The sequence below is a fragment of the Hyla sarda genome, chromosome 2 (genome assembly GCF_029499605.1).
Source record: "Hyla sarda isolate aHylSar1 chromosome 2, aHylSar1.hap1, whole genome shotgun sequence".
Lineage (NCBI taxonomy): Eukaryota > Metazoa > Chordata > Amphibia > Anura > Hylidae > Hyla > Hyla sarda.
Window position 1 is genome coordinate 177,274,760 of NC_079190.1, and position 16,600 is coordinate 177,291,359.

Here is a 16,600-nt window from a genome sequence, read left to right on the forward strand (position 1 = left end):
TTTATGCTACCATGTCAGCTGTTACATAGTTACATAGTTAGTACGGTCGAAAAAAGACATATGTCCATCAAGTTCAACCAGGGAATTAAGGGGTAGGGGTGTGGCGCGATATTGGGGAAGGGATGAGATTTTATATTTCTTCATAAGCATTAATCTTATTTTGTTCCAGGAATGTATCTAATCCTGTTTTAAAGCTGTTAATTGTTCCTGCTGTAACCAGTTCCTGAGGTAGACTGTTCCATAAGTTCACAGTTCTCATGGTAAAGAAGGCGTGTCGCCCCTTGAGACTAAACTTTTTCTTCTCCAGACGGAGGGAGTGCCCCCTCGTCCTTTGGGGGGGTTTAACCTGGAACAGTTTTTTTCCATATTTTTTGTATGGGCCATTAATATACTTATATACGTTTATCATATCCCCCCTTAAACGTCTCTTCTCAAGACTAAACAATTGTAACTCCTTTAATCGCTCCTCATAGCTAAGATGTTCCATTCCCCATATTAGTTTAGTCGCGCGTCTCTGCACCCTTTCCAACTCCACAGTGTCCCTTTTATGGACAGGTGCCCAAAACTGAAAAGCATATTCCAGGTAAGGCCGTACCAATGCTTTATAAAGGGGGAGTATTATGTCCCTGTCCCATGAGTCCATGCCTCTTTTGATACATGACAATATCCTGCCGGTCTCAGGACCTAGACCCCTCAATGTCAGACAGCAAATTTATAAGATACTATTTGTATAATAAATGTAATTTGTCGGTTGTGGAGAGCTTTGTAATGGCTTTTAAATGATTTTTTTTGTATTTGTTTTAAAATAGAATGATTTACATTACGCTGTTGTATAGGCTGTAATGCTTCTGTTTATCCTGTGCTCGTGCGCGGAGTGCTTTCTGATGGTAACTGATATGCACTTTTTGTCTGACTCCCTCCCGGAAAGCATTTTATTGCAAACATTAATTTCTTGTTTACAAGTGCAAGACGGTCAGGTCAAACAGCATGTCTCTTCTGATAGTCGGAGCGGGGTAATTCGAGCATTGTGTCTGCTTTCCTCCCAATTGTTATTGTACACTGACAAGATGTCATACGGTAATGGGAAACGGCGTGTCCTGCTTATATCTCCTGTTAACAGGCCAGGTAGCTTTGCCCTTTTTGTCAGTCATACCATTGTAGACTATACATTAACATAATGTATCTTTACAAAGGTGCATTTAAATTATTCATATATTTTATTATATACACTGAATGGCTATGATTTCTCATTTTTTTTATCGATGGAGACAATTGTATTGATACTAAACTATATTTTCATGGTATTTTATTAAAGGAAAACTGTCAGCCTGTTCACCCACACTAAACCCAATACACCGGGTTATAGTTTTGGTGAACAGGAGTCCAATGAGGGGTCACGTACTTAAATATGTCCAGTAGGTCCTGAGACATGTCCTCCAGAAGATCCTCTGCTAAATTTTGTGAATCACATGCAGGGAGCAGGGCTTCATCATTCCTAAATTGGAGTCACAGAAAATGAATATGTAAATTGAGTGGGGCGGAGCCCCGTCTCCTGTGCGCGATTTACTGAATTCAGCAGAGGATCTTCTGGAGGACATGTCTAAGGATCTACTGGACATATTTAAGTATGTGACCCCTCCTTGGACTCCTGTTCTCCCACACTATAAGCCGGTGTATTGGGTTTAGTGTGTGTGAACAGGCTGACAGTTTTCCTTTAATTTTGTTTGATTTTATTTTTTTCAAAAACAGTCTCCACATATTACTAAAAGAAAATAAACAAAACTGCAAGGCAAATTTACAGGCCTTGTGGTTAGTATAAACAAAATCAAGATATAGGGCTTTTACTCTTTGGTTCACTGAATAGTCAGATGGGTGGGAACTTCACTTAAAAAAGGAGTCTAAGGGCTAGGTCCAGGCCTTGTGAATATGAGACTGAGGCTTTGTGAATGAAGCTTGGGAATTGTGAATATGAGGTTAAAGGGTGTTGAATCAGGCTTAGGGTCTATTTATATGGCAGGATTTCCTCATGCTGAATTCTACCTCAAATTAAAGCCCATAGACTTCTTTGGGATTCCGCACTCCCATTCACACTTATGAATTTCTGCAAGCGGAAATTCAGAAATGTGAATGGGAGTGTGAATAGAGTGATAGGGTGTTGATGTTGATGGTGGTGGTGGAGGGGGTTTCACATCCCGCTGAATCTGATTTATTACCCCTCAATCTCATTCACACCATGCGATTATGATCCTGAGGGGCTGTGTAACAGCCTCAGGAGTTGTAAATATGAGTCTAAGGAGGTGTGAATTAGGCTCATGCCCACCAGGCCTAGCATTCACACATCTTTGTGAGACCAAGTTTACACCTACCCCACTATTTAGGGACAAGTGCAGATAGTCAACCAAATATAGTAAAATACCTATATCATGGTAATAGAAGGGTGTAGCAACAAAATAAAATTAGCTTTGGAATCAGAACACCAGAGGCTAACAAAAATAATGAAAACTAATTTTTTATCCTGATCACTTGTCCACTTTAACTGCTAGGAATGTTTGCTTGTCTTTGTATTCAGCATGTAGCTAGAGCATTATGGGCAATTTTTTTGCCTGAACCCCTCCCCCAGCTTGTTTATCAAATGATCATGTGCAAATATTGCTGTTGGTTCCTCCCCACCTTTACCTAAACTCCACATCCATAATGCCTCAGAGGCGAATTATGCTCTCAATTGTATCTCGCATATTTATCGAACCCACACAATAATAGTGCTCTTCTTAGTGCCTTACACAATAATAGCATTACCACATAGTAATAGAGCCCCCTATGTGCCTTCACAGACTAATAATGTCCCTCTTTGTTCCCCACACAATAAAAGTGCAAAAATAATCCCTAATGTTTTCTGTGCCCCCTACACAGAATGTAAGCCCCCATTTGTGTCCCTATACAGTAGTAGTAGTGTGCCCCTTTTGTGCTCCCATACAGAAGTTTATTTCATGCACTCATATAGAAGGTAGGTACACCCCCCCCCCAAAAGAGTTGGTAAATTGCAGGTGGGCAGGTTGACCTCCCCATGTTTAAGTAGACAGATAGGCTGTGCACCCCACTTAATAAGGATTTCTGTGCTGCCAAAAAGTAAAGAAAAAAACATAATGCCCCCTTCTCCTTGTCTTTAAGCTAAATACAGTAGCTGGACCATCTTCAGTTTCTACACGACCCAGTGCAGGTTAGCTGTTTCAAACCTCTTATGCCACAGCCTGTGAGTAAATTATAAAACTGGGAGCCAATAATTCAGTGCCCCACCATCATTCTCACCTACACTTGTGCCCTAAGAATGTGCCCATGATTCTCAATGCTAATGTTGTTACTACCAGGCTCACTTCCCTGCTAAACCCAATCCCAGTCGCCATTGCCTACATTTAAAGTGAAAATACGAAGAGACTAAGAAATTGAATAAAACATTGATTGCTATATTTATTCTTGAGACATAGCAGTCTAGTTTTGGCCTCACAGACTTTATGTCCCCTAACTTAATAAAAAATTAAATTAAAACATAATTTGATTAAATGCCATGGAGAATTGATGTCTTGAGTTTGAAGGAACTACTTTAAAAGTAAATAGTAAACCATAGATTAATTAAAAATGGAGATGTAATCATGGATGTTGGTGAACAGGACACTACAACAAGCCATTTATTTTTTATGGATAAATTTGTCAAAAGTAGAGTTTGTATCTGGAGAACCTTAACTGCTTGCCATAGACATGTTTATTAAAGGGGTACTCCGCACATAGACATTTTATCTTCTATCCAATGGATAGGGGATAAGATGTCTAGGGGTGGAGTACCCCTTTTAAAGAGGGATTTTCACTGGGAAGTTTCAAATATTCATGAGGTATGCCGTACTCTGAGTTAGAGCTGGGCGGTATGACCAAAAATGTGTATCACGGTATTTTTATAAGTTATGGCGGTTCTACGGTGTTTAACGGTATTCCCCCACCCCCAAATCATGTGACCCGTGGGCACTGCTTCTCTAACACCCCCGCTGGTTTATCAGCCAAGGACTGCGCTGTCCCCACATCGGGAACTAATCATGGTACCCGCAAGCACTGCTCTCCTCGTCCTCCTGTGAGTTGCGGGCCGCCGGCACTGGAAATCTGTACTGTACTACCTATTCCTGTGCCCGGGCTGCAAAAATAAACTTTAACTCACCATCCTACGTTCCCCTGGTAATGGCCTCACGCTGGGGATGGTCACAGAGCCGTCAGCCTATCACCGGCTGTAGCGACGTCCCGCCTCGGTCAGTGATAGGCTGGGCGCACTGTCATGTAAGGAGCCGGCTGGCTTCTTACATGACAGTGCGCTCAGCCTATCACCGGCCGAGGCAGGACATCGCTGCGGCCGGTGATAGGCTGACGGCTCTATGACATTTCCATCCCCAGCGTGAGGCAGTTACCGGAGTAACGGGGGAATGTAGGAAGGTAAGTTAAAGTTTACTTTGTTTATTTTTGCAGCCTGGGCACAGGATTATGTAGTACAGTACAGAGTTCCAGCGCCGGCAGCACGCAACTCACAGGAGGACGAAGAGAGCGGCGCTTGCAGGTGACATATGATTAGTTTCCCGACCCTACTAATAGTTCTCTTTTCTCCACTTATAAAACCCAGAGTCTGGAGATTGGGATGGGCAGAGGTCTTCCTCAATCTTACATAAATTACCCAATTTACCCATAGTGATCTGTGTTAACAATATTACAATCATTTGCATCCAGCAGTTTTTAGAATGTACAGGAAATGTTGACATGCTTCACTATTCTCTGTACAAACCTCAGAGGCTTACTATGATAACTGCTCTAGGGTTTCTCCTCATGTTTCTTTTTCTTCAAGTCATCTATGAAGGATTTGCACAACGTGCATGCTGTGTGAACATAGCCTAATACCACTGTGCCTAGTGTGCAGGCTGCAGTAGGCGTTACAGTAAGCAGAGTTGCTATAAACCCTCATGTCGAATCTCATGGGAACAGGCAACTGACCTGTGTGCCAGCTGTGCAGACACAACCAATCAATGGCCTGAATGCTAAAGGGACATGTATATAGATAAATGGAATCGATAGGCTCTGACAATATTGTAGCCTTTTTTGTTTTTCCTAGTCAGGGTTACTGTTTATTGGGATCTGACCAGACATAACCTTGGACACACTACATTTGCAAGCTTGGAAGAGTAACACAGTTGTTGCTGCAAAAATGATTAGTTTGACATTGCTGTTTTAAAATTTCTTGGCTCTAACAAATGTACAAAAAATGTGCAAACTGCAAAATTAGGGGTTCATTTTAGAATATATTTAATCAGAACTATTGGTTTGGTGCAGTCAGTGCTAAAAAGTGCCATTAGGCTGCGTTCACACGGCCGTCTAGACCCGTCCCGTTCATCACTCGTCAAAAATAAAAACGGACTTTAAAAAACAATTTTAATCTGTTTACAAAAACCTACAAAAATTAGCCCGAAAGTAACCAAAATTCAATCTTTATTAATCAATACAATCAGGTAGAAAAACACCCATAAAATCCCCCACCCTTAAAATTCCCCCCCAACAAAAGCCAAGCAGGATAACACCGGGATATATTACAAGGATCACAATATTGCCAATAGTACAAATATGTGCACACTAATGAAAAAATATCTTAGGTCAGTACTTTACCTGATTGTGACATGCTGACAATTCCCAGATGGTTGTCCTGCTACCTCGACACGTGTTTCGGGCAATCCCTTTCTCAAGAGGCGCTCTAAATCCGTTTACAGCCTGCAAGAACGGAACCGAAACAGGGATAAAAAAAAAAACGGGGACAGACGGCGTTCACACGGCCGTCTCTCCCTGTTTTTTTACCCCCGTTTTGGTTCCGTTCTTGCAGGCTGTAAACGGATTAAAATCGGTTTAAAAAAAATCCCATTCATGTCAATGGGATTTTTTTACAATCCATTTACATCCATTTGTACCCGTCTGCACTCATTTCCGTTTATTTTTGAGGGCAGAAAAAACGTCTCATGCTGTTTTTTTTTCCCGTCAAAAAAACGGATACAGTAAATTTAACATCGAAGTCTACGGAAGACGGATGAGCCTTTAATGTCGTCCGTTTGCATCCTTTTTTTCAATCCGTCTTTTGATCCGTTTTTACTTCTGAGCATGCTCAGAACAAAAACATATTTTTTTTTTTGCTTTATTAACTGAACAATAACGGATCCAAACGGACAACATCCGTTTGCATCCGTTATTGTCTGTTTTTATTTTTAAAGTCCGTTTTTAATTTTGCCGGGAGTAGAACCGGACGGGTCTAGACGGCCATATCAACGTTAGCCTCTGAAGTTTCTAATAGTATGATTTTATTTGTTTTTCTTATGACGTGTTCTCTGAATTCAGTACAGAAATATTTACATCTTCTTTAGAATAACAAGCTCATGCCGTAAACCCTTGTTGTTTTCTAGTGTGCTGGAGAAGAAAATTGGGTAGACAATCGCACTATTTATGTCGGTCACAAAGAGCCTCCTCCGGGCACTGAAGCTTACATTCCTCAGAGGTATCCAGATAACAGGATCGTCTCCTCAAAGGTAATCTTGTTTACTATTGTAGAGCTAGTCACCTGTGTAGTTACCTGGCTTACCTACCTGCCATAGCTGCAGCTGCTTATTGTTGATGCTCTAAGCTCTGTGTGGCTCAGCATCGCGGTCACTTGTGCTACACAAAATGTCATTTTCTTCTGTCTCTTATGATCTGAGGGAAATTCGAGGGTGACAAGTGGTGATGGACGACTATCCTAAGCCTGAGATTCTGGTTTGTTTTGGTCATTTGTATAATAAAAAAATGATATTTTCAACAGTCTACAGTATTTGCTGTATATCTCTATTAAAAAGAGAATAAGAACCAAAAATTAAGAAACAGTTTTATGGATATTAAAAACTGAGGAAAATGTCACAGGAAATATATAAACAGTGACCCCTCGACCTACGATGGCCCCGACATACGATAATTTCAATATGCGATGGCCTCTCAGAGGCCATCGCATGTTGAAGGCAGCATCAACATGCGATGCTTTTGTATGTCGGGGCCATCGCATAAACGGGTATCCGGCAGCGCAGACTGCTTCAGCTGCCACTGAATAGCCGTTTAAGGTGCCCCGTGTGGTCCGCTGATGATCACTTACCTGTCCTCGGGGCTCCGGCGCGTCCTCTTCGGGATCCTCTGCATCGTCGGCGCTCTCCATCGTCGTCATCACGTCGCTGCGCACGCCGTCCCGTCATCCAATAGGAGCGGCGTGCGTAGCGACGTGATGGCGGCGACGGAGAGCGAAGATGCCGGGGAAGCAGAGGCCTTGCCGGAGCGTTGGGGACGCGGCAACAGTGATGGATGGCGACATCCCGGGCAGCGGTGACGGTCCGGAGCAGCAGGGACAGGTGAGTACAACTTCCTCTACCACTGGTCTTCAACCTGCGGATCTCCAGATGTTGCAAAACTACAACACCCAGCATGCCCGGACAGCCCTTGGCTGTCCGGGCATGCTGGGTGTTGTAGTTTTGCAACATCTGGAGGCCCGCAGGTTGTAGACCACTGTCCTATACTTGCACGGATCCCTCAACATCTGGAGGTCCGCAGGTTGTAGACCACTGTCCTATACATTGCACGGATCCCTCAACATGCGATGGTTTCAACAAACGATGGTCCGTTTGGAACGGATTACCATCGTATGTTGAGGGACCACTGTGTGTATATATATATATATATATATATATATATATATATATATATATACACTGTATATTAAAGAGGGAAATTTATTTATGAGGTTTAGGTAGTGACAGCTAATCTTACATTCACAACTAAAACTAATTGAGAGCTTCAGTAAAGCCTGATGTAAATAACAATTCTCCTCTATAAGGGGGAAATTTATCTAAACCTGTCCAGAGGAAAAGTTGCTGAGTTGCCCATAGCAACCAATCAGATCACTTCTCTCATTTCTGAAAAGGCCTCTGAAAAATGAAAGAAGTGATCTGATTGGTTGCTATGGGCAACTCAGCAACTTTTCCTCTGGACAGGCTTTGATAAATCTCCCATCATGTTCAAGCATTTACAGTGTGTCAGTGGTTTGAGGGGACTGTTCCAAATAGGCTGCCTTGTGTATACACATGAGATATATATATATATATATATATATATATATTAGTATTTATATAACTTATATTTGTCATTATTCACCAGTTTTCTCCTTTGCCCTGATCACATCTCCAGCATGGTTGGAGACTTACTGTTATGATGTCTCCCATAAACTACACACCGATTGAATCCTGGTCCCCTATCTCTCTTTCTGCCACAGAGATTTTACTGTGTGAGTGGGACAGCGGAATCCCATTAAACATAAAGGCCCTGATTTATCAATCTGTCAGACAGAAACTGGAGTGATTTTCCCAAGCAACCAATCACAGCTCATGTTTTATATCTTAAGGAGCTCTGGTAAAATGAAAGCTGAGCCGTGATTGGTTGCTTAAGAAAATCACTGCGGTTTCTGTCTCAGACAGATTGCTAAATCTGAGCCAATGTTCTTTAAATTTTGTCAGAATTATCTGTGGAATTCCACACAGTAGTTCCGCCGTGTGACCTAATGGAGGGAGAACATGGGGAATTCAAAGAGTGTATTTTTGTGTGTGAATGAACAAAATAACATTGACGAAAAAAGGGAATATCATAGGGCATAACCATGTGTAACAAATTAAAGTTTAGCACTTTATTATAGATAGGATTATAAAAACTAAGCCTAATATTTGAATGCCACAATACATATTAAGGTGAGACAACCCAACTTTCTTATTATTATGGTGTGACTTCTGATTCTCCCTTAAAGGAGTACTCTGGTGGAAAACATTTTTTTTTTTTAAATCAACTGGTGCCAGAAAGTTAAACAGATTTGTAAATGACTTCTGTTAAAAAATCTTTACCCTTCCAGTACTTTTTAGCAGCTGTATGCTATAGAGAAAATTCTATACTTTTTCAATTTCTTTTTTGTGTTGTCCATAGTGCTCTCTGCTGACACCTGCTACCCGTGTCAGGAACTGTCCAGAGCAGCATAGGTTTGCAATGGGGATTTTCTCCTTCTCTGGACAGTTCCTGATATGAACAGCAGGTGTCAGCAGAGAGCACTGTGGACAAGACAAAAAAGAAATTAAAAAATAACAGAATTTCCTCTGTAGCATACAGCTGCTAAAAAGTTCTGGAAGGATTAAGATTTGTTAATGGAAGTAATTTACAAATCTGTTTAACTTTCTGGCACCAGTTGATTTAAAAAAGTTTTCCACCGGAGTACCCCTTTAACGGCACATGTTGGGGTGAAAGGAGGATTAGCCATGTTTAAATTCCCTTCTCCCTATTGTGTACACTTGTATACTTCACTAAACTAAATATGCATGTACTATTGGAGTCAGGAGGAATAGCTCCATGCCAACAACTTATGAAATACACCTTGGTGCCAGAAAGTTAAACAGATTTGTAAATTACTTTGTTTAAAAAATCTTAATCCTTACAGTACTTATTAGCGGCTGTATATACAGTGCTCTCTGCTGACTCCTCTGTCCCGGTCAGGAACTATCCTGAGCAGGAGAAAATCCCCATAGCAAACATATACTGCTCTGGACAGTTCCTAAAATGGACAGAGGTGTCAACAGAGAGCACTGTGGACAGACAGAAAAGAAATCCAAAAAGAAAAGCATTTTCTCTGTAGTATTCAGCAGCTAATAAGTACTGGAAGGATTAAGATTTTTTAATTGACGTAATTAACAAATCTGATTGAATACAAGTAGAAACAGCAATGCTGAGCACCAGCGGCAAGCAGATCAATCAGTAACGGTAGCCGGTATAAATGGACCTCAATCACAGTATACACGTGCATGCGGGGGGTGCTATCCTGAAGTGCATATAGTGCGGTACAACATCATATCCAAGTAGAAGAAAGATGCACTCACCCCGTGTCTGTATAAAAACACTTCTTTTATTTTGCAGTGTGGAACAAAGCAAGACCCTGACAGCTTGTGTAGGGATAAGGTGCAGGACGCTTCAGACATCTAAGGTGTGACAGCCGTTTCACCCGCGCATGCGGGCTTCGTCGGGTGAAACGGCTGTCACACCTTAGACGTCTGCAGCGTTCCTGCACTTTATCCCTACACAAGCTGCCAGGGTCTTGCTTTGTTCCACACTGCAAAATAAAAGAAGTCATTTTCTACAGAGTGAGTGCATCTTTCTTCTACTTGGATATAATTTACAAATCTGTTTAACTTTTTGGCACCAGTTGATATAAAACAAAAACATTTCCACCGGAGTACCCCTTTAAGATTTTTATTAGCTTTTGCTCTCATTGAGCTGTCCCTATTGTTCCTTGTTATCAGGAATTTCAGAAAGGTCAACAAGTGGCAATAAATAAAGGTAATGGCTTCATCAGAAACCTAATCTACACTTCCTGCATTTCGGTATTTGTGCTTGTGAATACTGTTGGTACACTTTACAATAAAGAACATTTGCTGTTAGTATTAGACATGAAAAGACCAGTGTGTGAACAGATGTAACAAAGGCTTTATTCTCCGCCCTTGTCTTTATGACGGGCCCCTGATTTATGTTGTTCCTAAACTTTATCATTAGAGAAATTATTGATTATGTAGAATAAGTTGTCCAGTGTTAATGAGATACTTTCCTATTGAAGCTAATGAAAACCGGTGCAGCTGCATGCTCAGCTGTTTGCTCCACTACTATTAAGTCCGCTAGCCATGCATAGGTAATCAGAAAATCACCGTCTTTAGCCAATTTTATTTTATTTAATCTCCGTTGCATGGAAATGTTTATTAGATTAGATAATTACATTTGGTTTGAAAAAAAAAAAAAAAAAAACACTGTAATGAATTTATTACTGAGAACTTCATCCAGGCATCCGCTAACATTAGGCATTATGACCGTATTGTATTGTGCATATTAGCATTATCTAGCATTAGTGATCATTATTAGTTAATGAAATAATCGGAGTGCTGGTTTAAATTACTGCCAATCAGCTGTCATTTTAGGACACAGACTGGAGTTTTAGAATTTTCTACAAGAGGCTTTCATCAGCTTTTGGTTTACTTTTTACTGCATCGTTGCTGACTGTAAAGATGTCATATTTGATGAAAATGATTCATTTTTATAGAACTGGAAAGTTTGCTGGACTACAGGAAACTCAAGACCAACCAAAAAAGCTAAAATTTAACAACTTTTATTAAATCCAGTTAAAACCTATAGTTACTATAAAATGGATACAGAGTCATCGGTCTATAATACAAAAAGACTCAAAACTGCTGATTTTATTATAATAATAATGCTTTATTTATTGTTGTCCTTAGTGGGATTTGAACCCAAGTCCCCAGCACTGCAAGGCAGCAGTGCTAACCACTGAGCCACCATGCTGCCCTTAACATACATCTGCTATGCATGGTTGCTAAAATGGACAGAGATGTCAGCAGAGACCACTGTGTTCGTGATGTCATCAGTGTTCCAAAAAGAAAGGAATTTCCTCTGTAGCATTCAGCAGCTAATAAGTACTGGAAGGATTAAGATTTTTTTAATAGAAGTAATTTACAAATATGTTTAACTTTCTGCCACCAGTTGATTTAAAAGAAAAAAGGTTTTCACCGGAGTACCCCTTTAAGTGGACACTTCAAGGGCTTATAATTACTTTTTCCTACAGTACATAACAATTGGTTTCCTGTAGTCCACAAATCACTGATATATGGAACATAAATCCAATTTAGCTCATTACTAACTCAAGACCAACCAAAAAAACAAAAATTTAACAACTTTTATTAAATTCAGTTAAAACCTATTGTTAGTATAAAATGGATACAGAGTCATCGGTCTATAATACAAAAAGACTCAAGACAGGGTAGATCCCCTCTAGGGTCGATCCCCTATTTAACACCCTTATCAAACCCGACGCGTTTCCCCGTGGGTTAAATATATCCACGGTTCATCAGGGGCTATAATTAAACCCCGGACACACCAGGAGAGCCTTCAAGAAACGTGTGAGGGAGCATATCTGTGATATTGAAAATCAAAGAGATACTCCCCTTGCTCTACATGTTTCTGAGGAACATGGAGGTAATGTGGGGGAAATCTCGTTTTGTGTTATGGAAGTTGTCCGGAAATCCCCGAGAAAGGGGAAATGGGATAGAAAGATATTACAAAAGGAGGCAGAGTGGATCCACAGGTTAAAGTCAGTGACACCACAAGGACTAAATGAGCAACTATCGTTTAGTTGCTTTATTTGAAATGTTAATACGTCTCCAGCATTCAAGTTAATGCATCCTGTTCATTTTATATTGAAGGCCTTAGTCTTAGGGATACTTAGAGTAACGACATTTGGCAATTTTATCATATACAGACCCTTTTCTCTGTCTGAGTGAGTTAGCTGTAATAATCGGCTCTAATGAGTATAAATCAGAGTTATAGTGTAACTTGTATCGATACCTTTGAGGGTGGGGAAATATAAAATTACACCCCAGTATATCATAGTTTTATATTAATACCTATATGCAAGTTGGCTAGGTTGGTGTGGAGAGGAGCAATTAGGTTTTAAAGCCCTCTCGCTTCTATATGTACAGTATTTAGTATTTGGTATTTTTGTGAGTCAATGTCACTATTTGTGCTTCATTTGTGATCATCAATGGCCCCTATACTCGAATTATTGTAACTAATTACCTCCTTGTGTCTATAACGATATAGCGAAATTTGGATGAGTCATTGGATTATACTTAACCATTGAGTCAATCCGAAGTAGTGAAACACAAATAAATATGGTGTGGAACGCACATAGTTCATTTGACACGCAAGTAACCATGAGAGGGAGGTGTGGAACGCATCAGTTCATTTCTGATGCGGAAACCGGAAATAGAGATCTAAGTAGGATCGAGGCGTGGAACGCAAGCAGGCCAGACATTGACACGCGCTCATGATACACGTCCGGAAGTGACGCAGTTGGCGTCCTTGGTCCGGTGCGTGTATCAACACATGGAAGGAGGCATATATAAGGAGCAGGTGTGCTCCGCATAGATGCCGCCAGCCTGGATCGGTGTCTGGTATGGTCATTATCCGTACCCGGATCATGGTGGAGGTGAGGATTATTTTCGCTTTCTTATTGTAGAGTTTTTGTACCATCTGGCTTTATTACAGTGTATGTTCTATTCAGACAGGATAGACATTAAGCAAGCAGGGGAGATTTACCTGTGTGGATTTGTGGCAGTCAGGGATATATTGAGGTAAGAATGAGCTCTGCTTATCTCTGTGGTACCATGTTGTGGTTTTTTCTATAGATCCCTAGTAATAATACAGTTTGTGTATACTACCTTTTTTTCTTCAGCCTCTCTACTGTGAAGTATAGGAAGTATGGGAATTATTATTGGTTACATAATCCCTCACATAAAGGAAACCTATCTTTAAAGGTAATGTTGTATTGTCACCTTACTTGGTACCTAATAGTATATTATTATGTGGTCTTATTGACGAGGGGTCTGTCTATCTCTAGTGTGGATTCTGTGGGAGCTATAACAGTACCCAGTATATATACACGGAGGTAAATTGAACGTAATGGCACATTTGAGTTAATATGCGATTTTAATTAATAAATTATAGTTCATCAATTTATATTATTGTATTTTCTTAAGCTAATAGGGGCCATTGCTGAGGAAGAAAATAATTGTACTTATTAGCCTATTTTATATCATATGGGCGTTCTTTGATGTACTCTGACATTCAGGTACTTTTCAAAATTACTCTATTCTCTATGTTTAATGGTCTTTGTATTTGTATCTGCATTCTGCTATCTGGTTTCTTTTGCTGTATGTGCTTAATGTGCCTGAGCCACATGTCTGTTTATTATTTATTATTATTTTTTATTCTTAGTCTGTCTGCTCTGAGTTTGTTTGTTTATCAACAGCCATATGTCTTTTTGTCGTTTTCCTGCCTGTTTGCTTTTTGCTTTTCAGGAAGTGGCACTAAACCTGGAGGTCATATCAAGGACCTTGGGTCTATTGGCTATCAAGACACTATTGGAGATTATCCATAAAGAAGAATCCCACAGAAACTATATCGTACATTTATTAACCCTGCATGCTTTGTGTTTTATGTTTTCTTCCTGCCTGTTATACATTGAATGGAATAAGTTATAAGATATACTCCTCCACTGTGTGTCTGGGGTTTAATTATAGCCCCTGATGAACCGTGGATATATTTAACCCACGGGGAAACGCGTCGGGTTTGATAAGGGTGTTAAATAGGGGATCGACCCTAGAGGGGATCTACCCTGTCTTGAGTCTTTTTGTATTATAGACCGATGACTCTGTATCCATTTTATAGTAACAATAGGTTTTAACTGGATTTAATAAAAGTTGTTAAATTTTTGTTTTTTTGGTTGGTCTTGAGTTAGTAATGAGCTAAATTGGATTTATGTTCCATATATCAGTGATTTGTGGACTACAGGAAACCAATTGTTATGTACTGTAGGAAAAAGTAATTATAAGCCCTTGAAGTGTCCACTTAAAGGGGTACTCTGGTGAAAACCTTTTTTCTTTTAAATCAACTGGTGGCAGAAAGTTAAACATATTTGTAAATTACTTCTATTAAAAAAATCTTAATCCTTCCAGTACTTATTAGCTGCTGAATGCTACAGAGGAAATTCCTTTCTTTTTGGAACACTGATGACATCACGAACACAGTGGTCTCTGCTGACATCTCTGTCCATTTTAGCAACCATGCATAGCAGATGTATGTTAAGGGCAGCATGGTGGCTCAGTGGTTAGCACTGCTGCCTTGCAGTGCTGGGGACTTGGGTTCAAATCCCACTAAGGACAACAATAAATAAAGCATTATTATTATAATAAAATCAGCAGAGAGAACTGTGGTCATGATGTCATCAGAGAGCATTCCAAAAAGAAAAGAATTTCCTCTGTAGTATTCAGCAGCTAATAAGTACAGGAAGGATTAAGATTTTTTAATAGAAGTAATTTACAAATATGTTTAACTTTCTGCCACCAGCTGATTTAAAAGAAAAAATGTTTTCACCGCAGTACCCCTTTAAAGGGGAACTCCACTGCCCCAGCATTCAGGACATTTTGTTCTGAACGTTGGCTGCTCTTGCTCTCTCCTTTGGTTAAGGTTAGTTCCATGGTTCATAATGCTTTATAGGACAATATAGCGAGGGGTTGTCCAACGGAATTATCAAAAATCAGTGTATATATAGGCAGGTGGGGCCTTTTTGTTGACACATGCAGCCTTTTTTGTGAAAAACTGGAACATTTCTGGTGTTTTTTCTTCATAGTTTTTTTATGGTGTTTACTGTTCGGTAAAGTGATGTTATATTTATTCTGTGGGTCGGTACAATTATGGAAATACCCATTTTATATAGCTTTTTATGTTTTTTCCTTTTCTGATCAAAATAATTTTTTTCCCTTTTATGTGTTATCACTTTCCGACAGCAGTAACTTTTTTATTTTTCGCCCGACGCCATTTAGTGAGGGCTTAATTTTTGTAGGACAAGCTGTAATTTTTATTGTTATTATTTTTATGATACATGCTACCTTTTGATTTTTTTTTTAATTACACTATTTGTACCAAGATTGGCAAATTTAGCGCTTTTTTGTTTTATTTTTTTCGGTGTTCACCATGCGGGATAATTTACATTATAGCTTTATAGTACACGTCATTATGGATGTGGCAATACCTAGTATGTACAGTGCCATGCAAAAGTATTCACCTTTCTTGACTTTTTTTCATATTTTGGTACATTACAGCCTTAAGTTCAATGTTTTGTTAATCTGAATTCTATGTGATGGATCAGAACACAATAGTATAAATTGGTGTAGTGAAATTAGAAAAATATATAAATAAAACTATTGTTTAGAAATAGCGGTTTCCGAAACTGCAGACGCAGCTACGCATAGAATGCAGGCTGCTACAGGGAGATAGTGGTGGGCCCCCGCGATCAGACATCTTATCCCCTATCCTTTCGATAGGGGATAAGATGTTTTGGCCCGGAATACCCCTTTAACTTGTCTGGCGCAAATCCAACACATGACATCATCCAAAGAACACCATCCCCACAGTGAAACATGGTGGTGGCAGCATCATGCTTTATTTATGAACCGTTTCTTATTTTATTTTTCACTTTTTACGGGTTACACTATGCTGCAATACATTTGTACTGCAGCACAGCATAACCTGATGAGCTGCACACACTACAGCCTGTGCCATCCAGCCTCTGGCTGGATCTCACAAGCTTCCATAGCAGGCAGACAGGAGGCCGTCACGCCCCCTCCCATAGACTTGCATTGAGGGGACGGGGCGTGATGTCACACGGGGGCGGAGTCTTGACGTCACGAACTTCCGTTCCCGTGGACGGGACCCAGACCCTCCTGCGTGTCCAGACAAGAAACAGGTGGGTGCCGCATGCTATATTGCGGGGGTCCCCAGCGGCGGAACCCCCTCGATCAGACATCTTATCCCCTATCCTTTGGATAGGGGATAAGATGTCTAGGGGTGGAGTAGCCCTTTAAAGGGGTTA

At 40.2% G+C, this 16,600-nt stretch overlaps 1 protein-coding gene across 18 annotated transcripts in view; it reads left to right on the plus strand.

Moving 5' to 3' along the window:
- The window catches only part of ATP11A (ATPase phospholipid transporting 11A), a 268,432-nt gene that overhangs the window by 131,006 nt on the left and 120,826 nt on the right, over positions 1–16,600 (plus strand). For all 18 annotated transcript variants that reach the window (XR_008888568.1, XR_008888571.1, XR_008888572.1 and 15 more), the window contains one exon: positions 6,468–6,590. Coding sequence is in view for 12 of the 18 variants with exons in the window: in XM_056555787.1 (XP_056411762.1) it covers positions 6,468–6,590 (123 nt within the window). In the remaining 6 variants the exon portion in view is untranslated. The remainder of the gene's footprint in view (positions 1–6,467; positions 6,591–16,600) is intronic.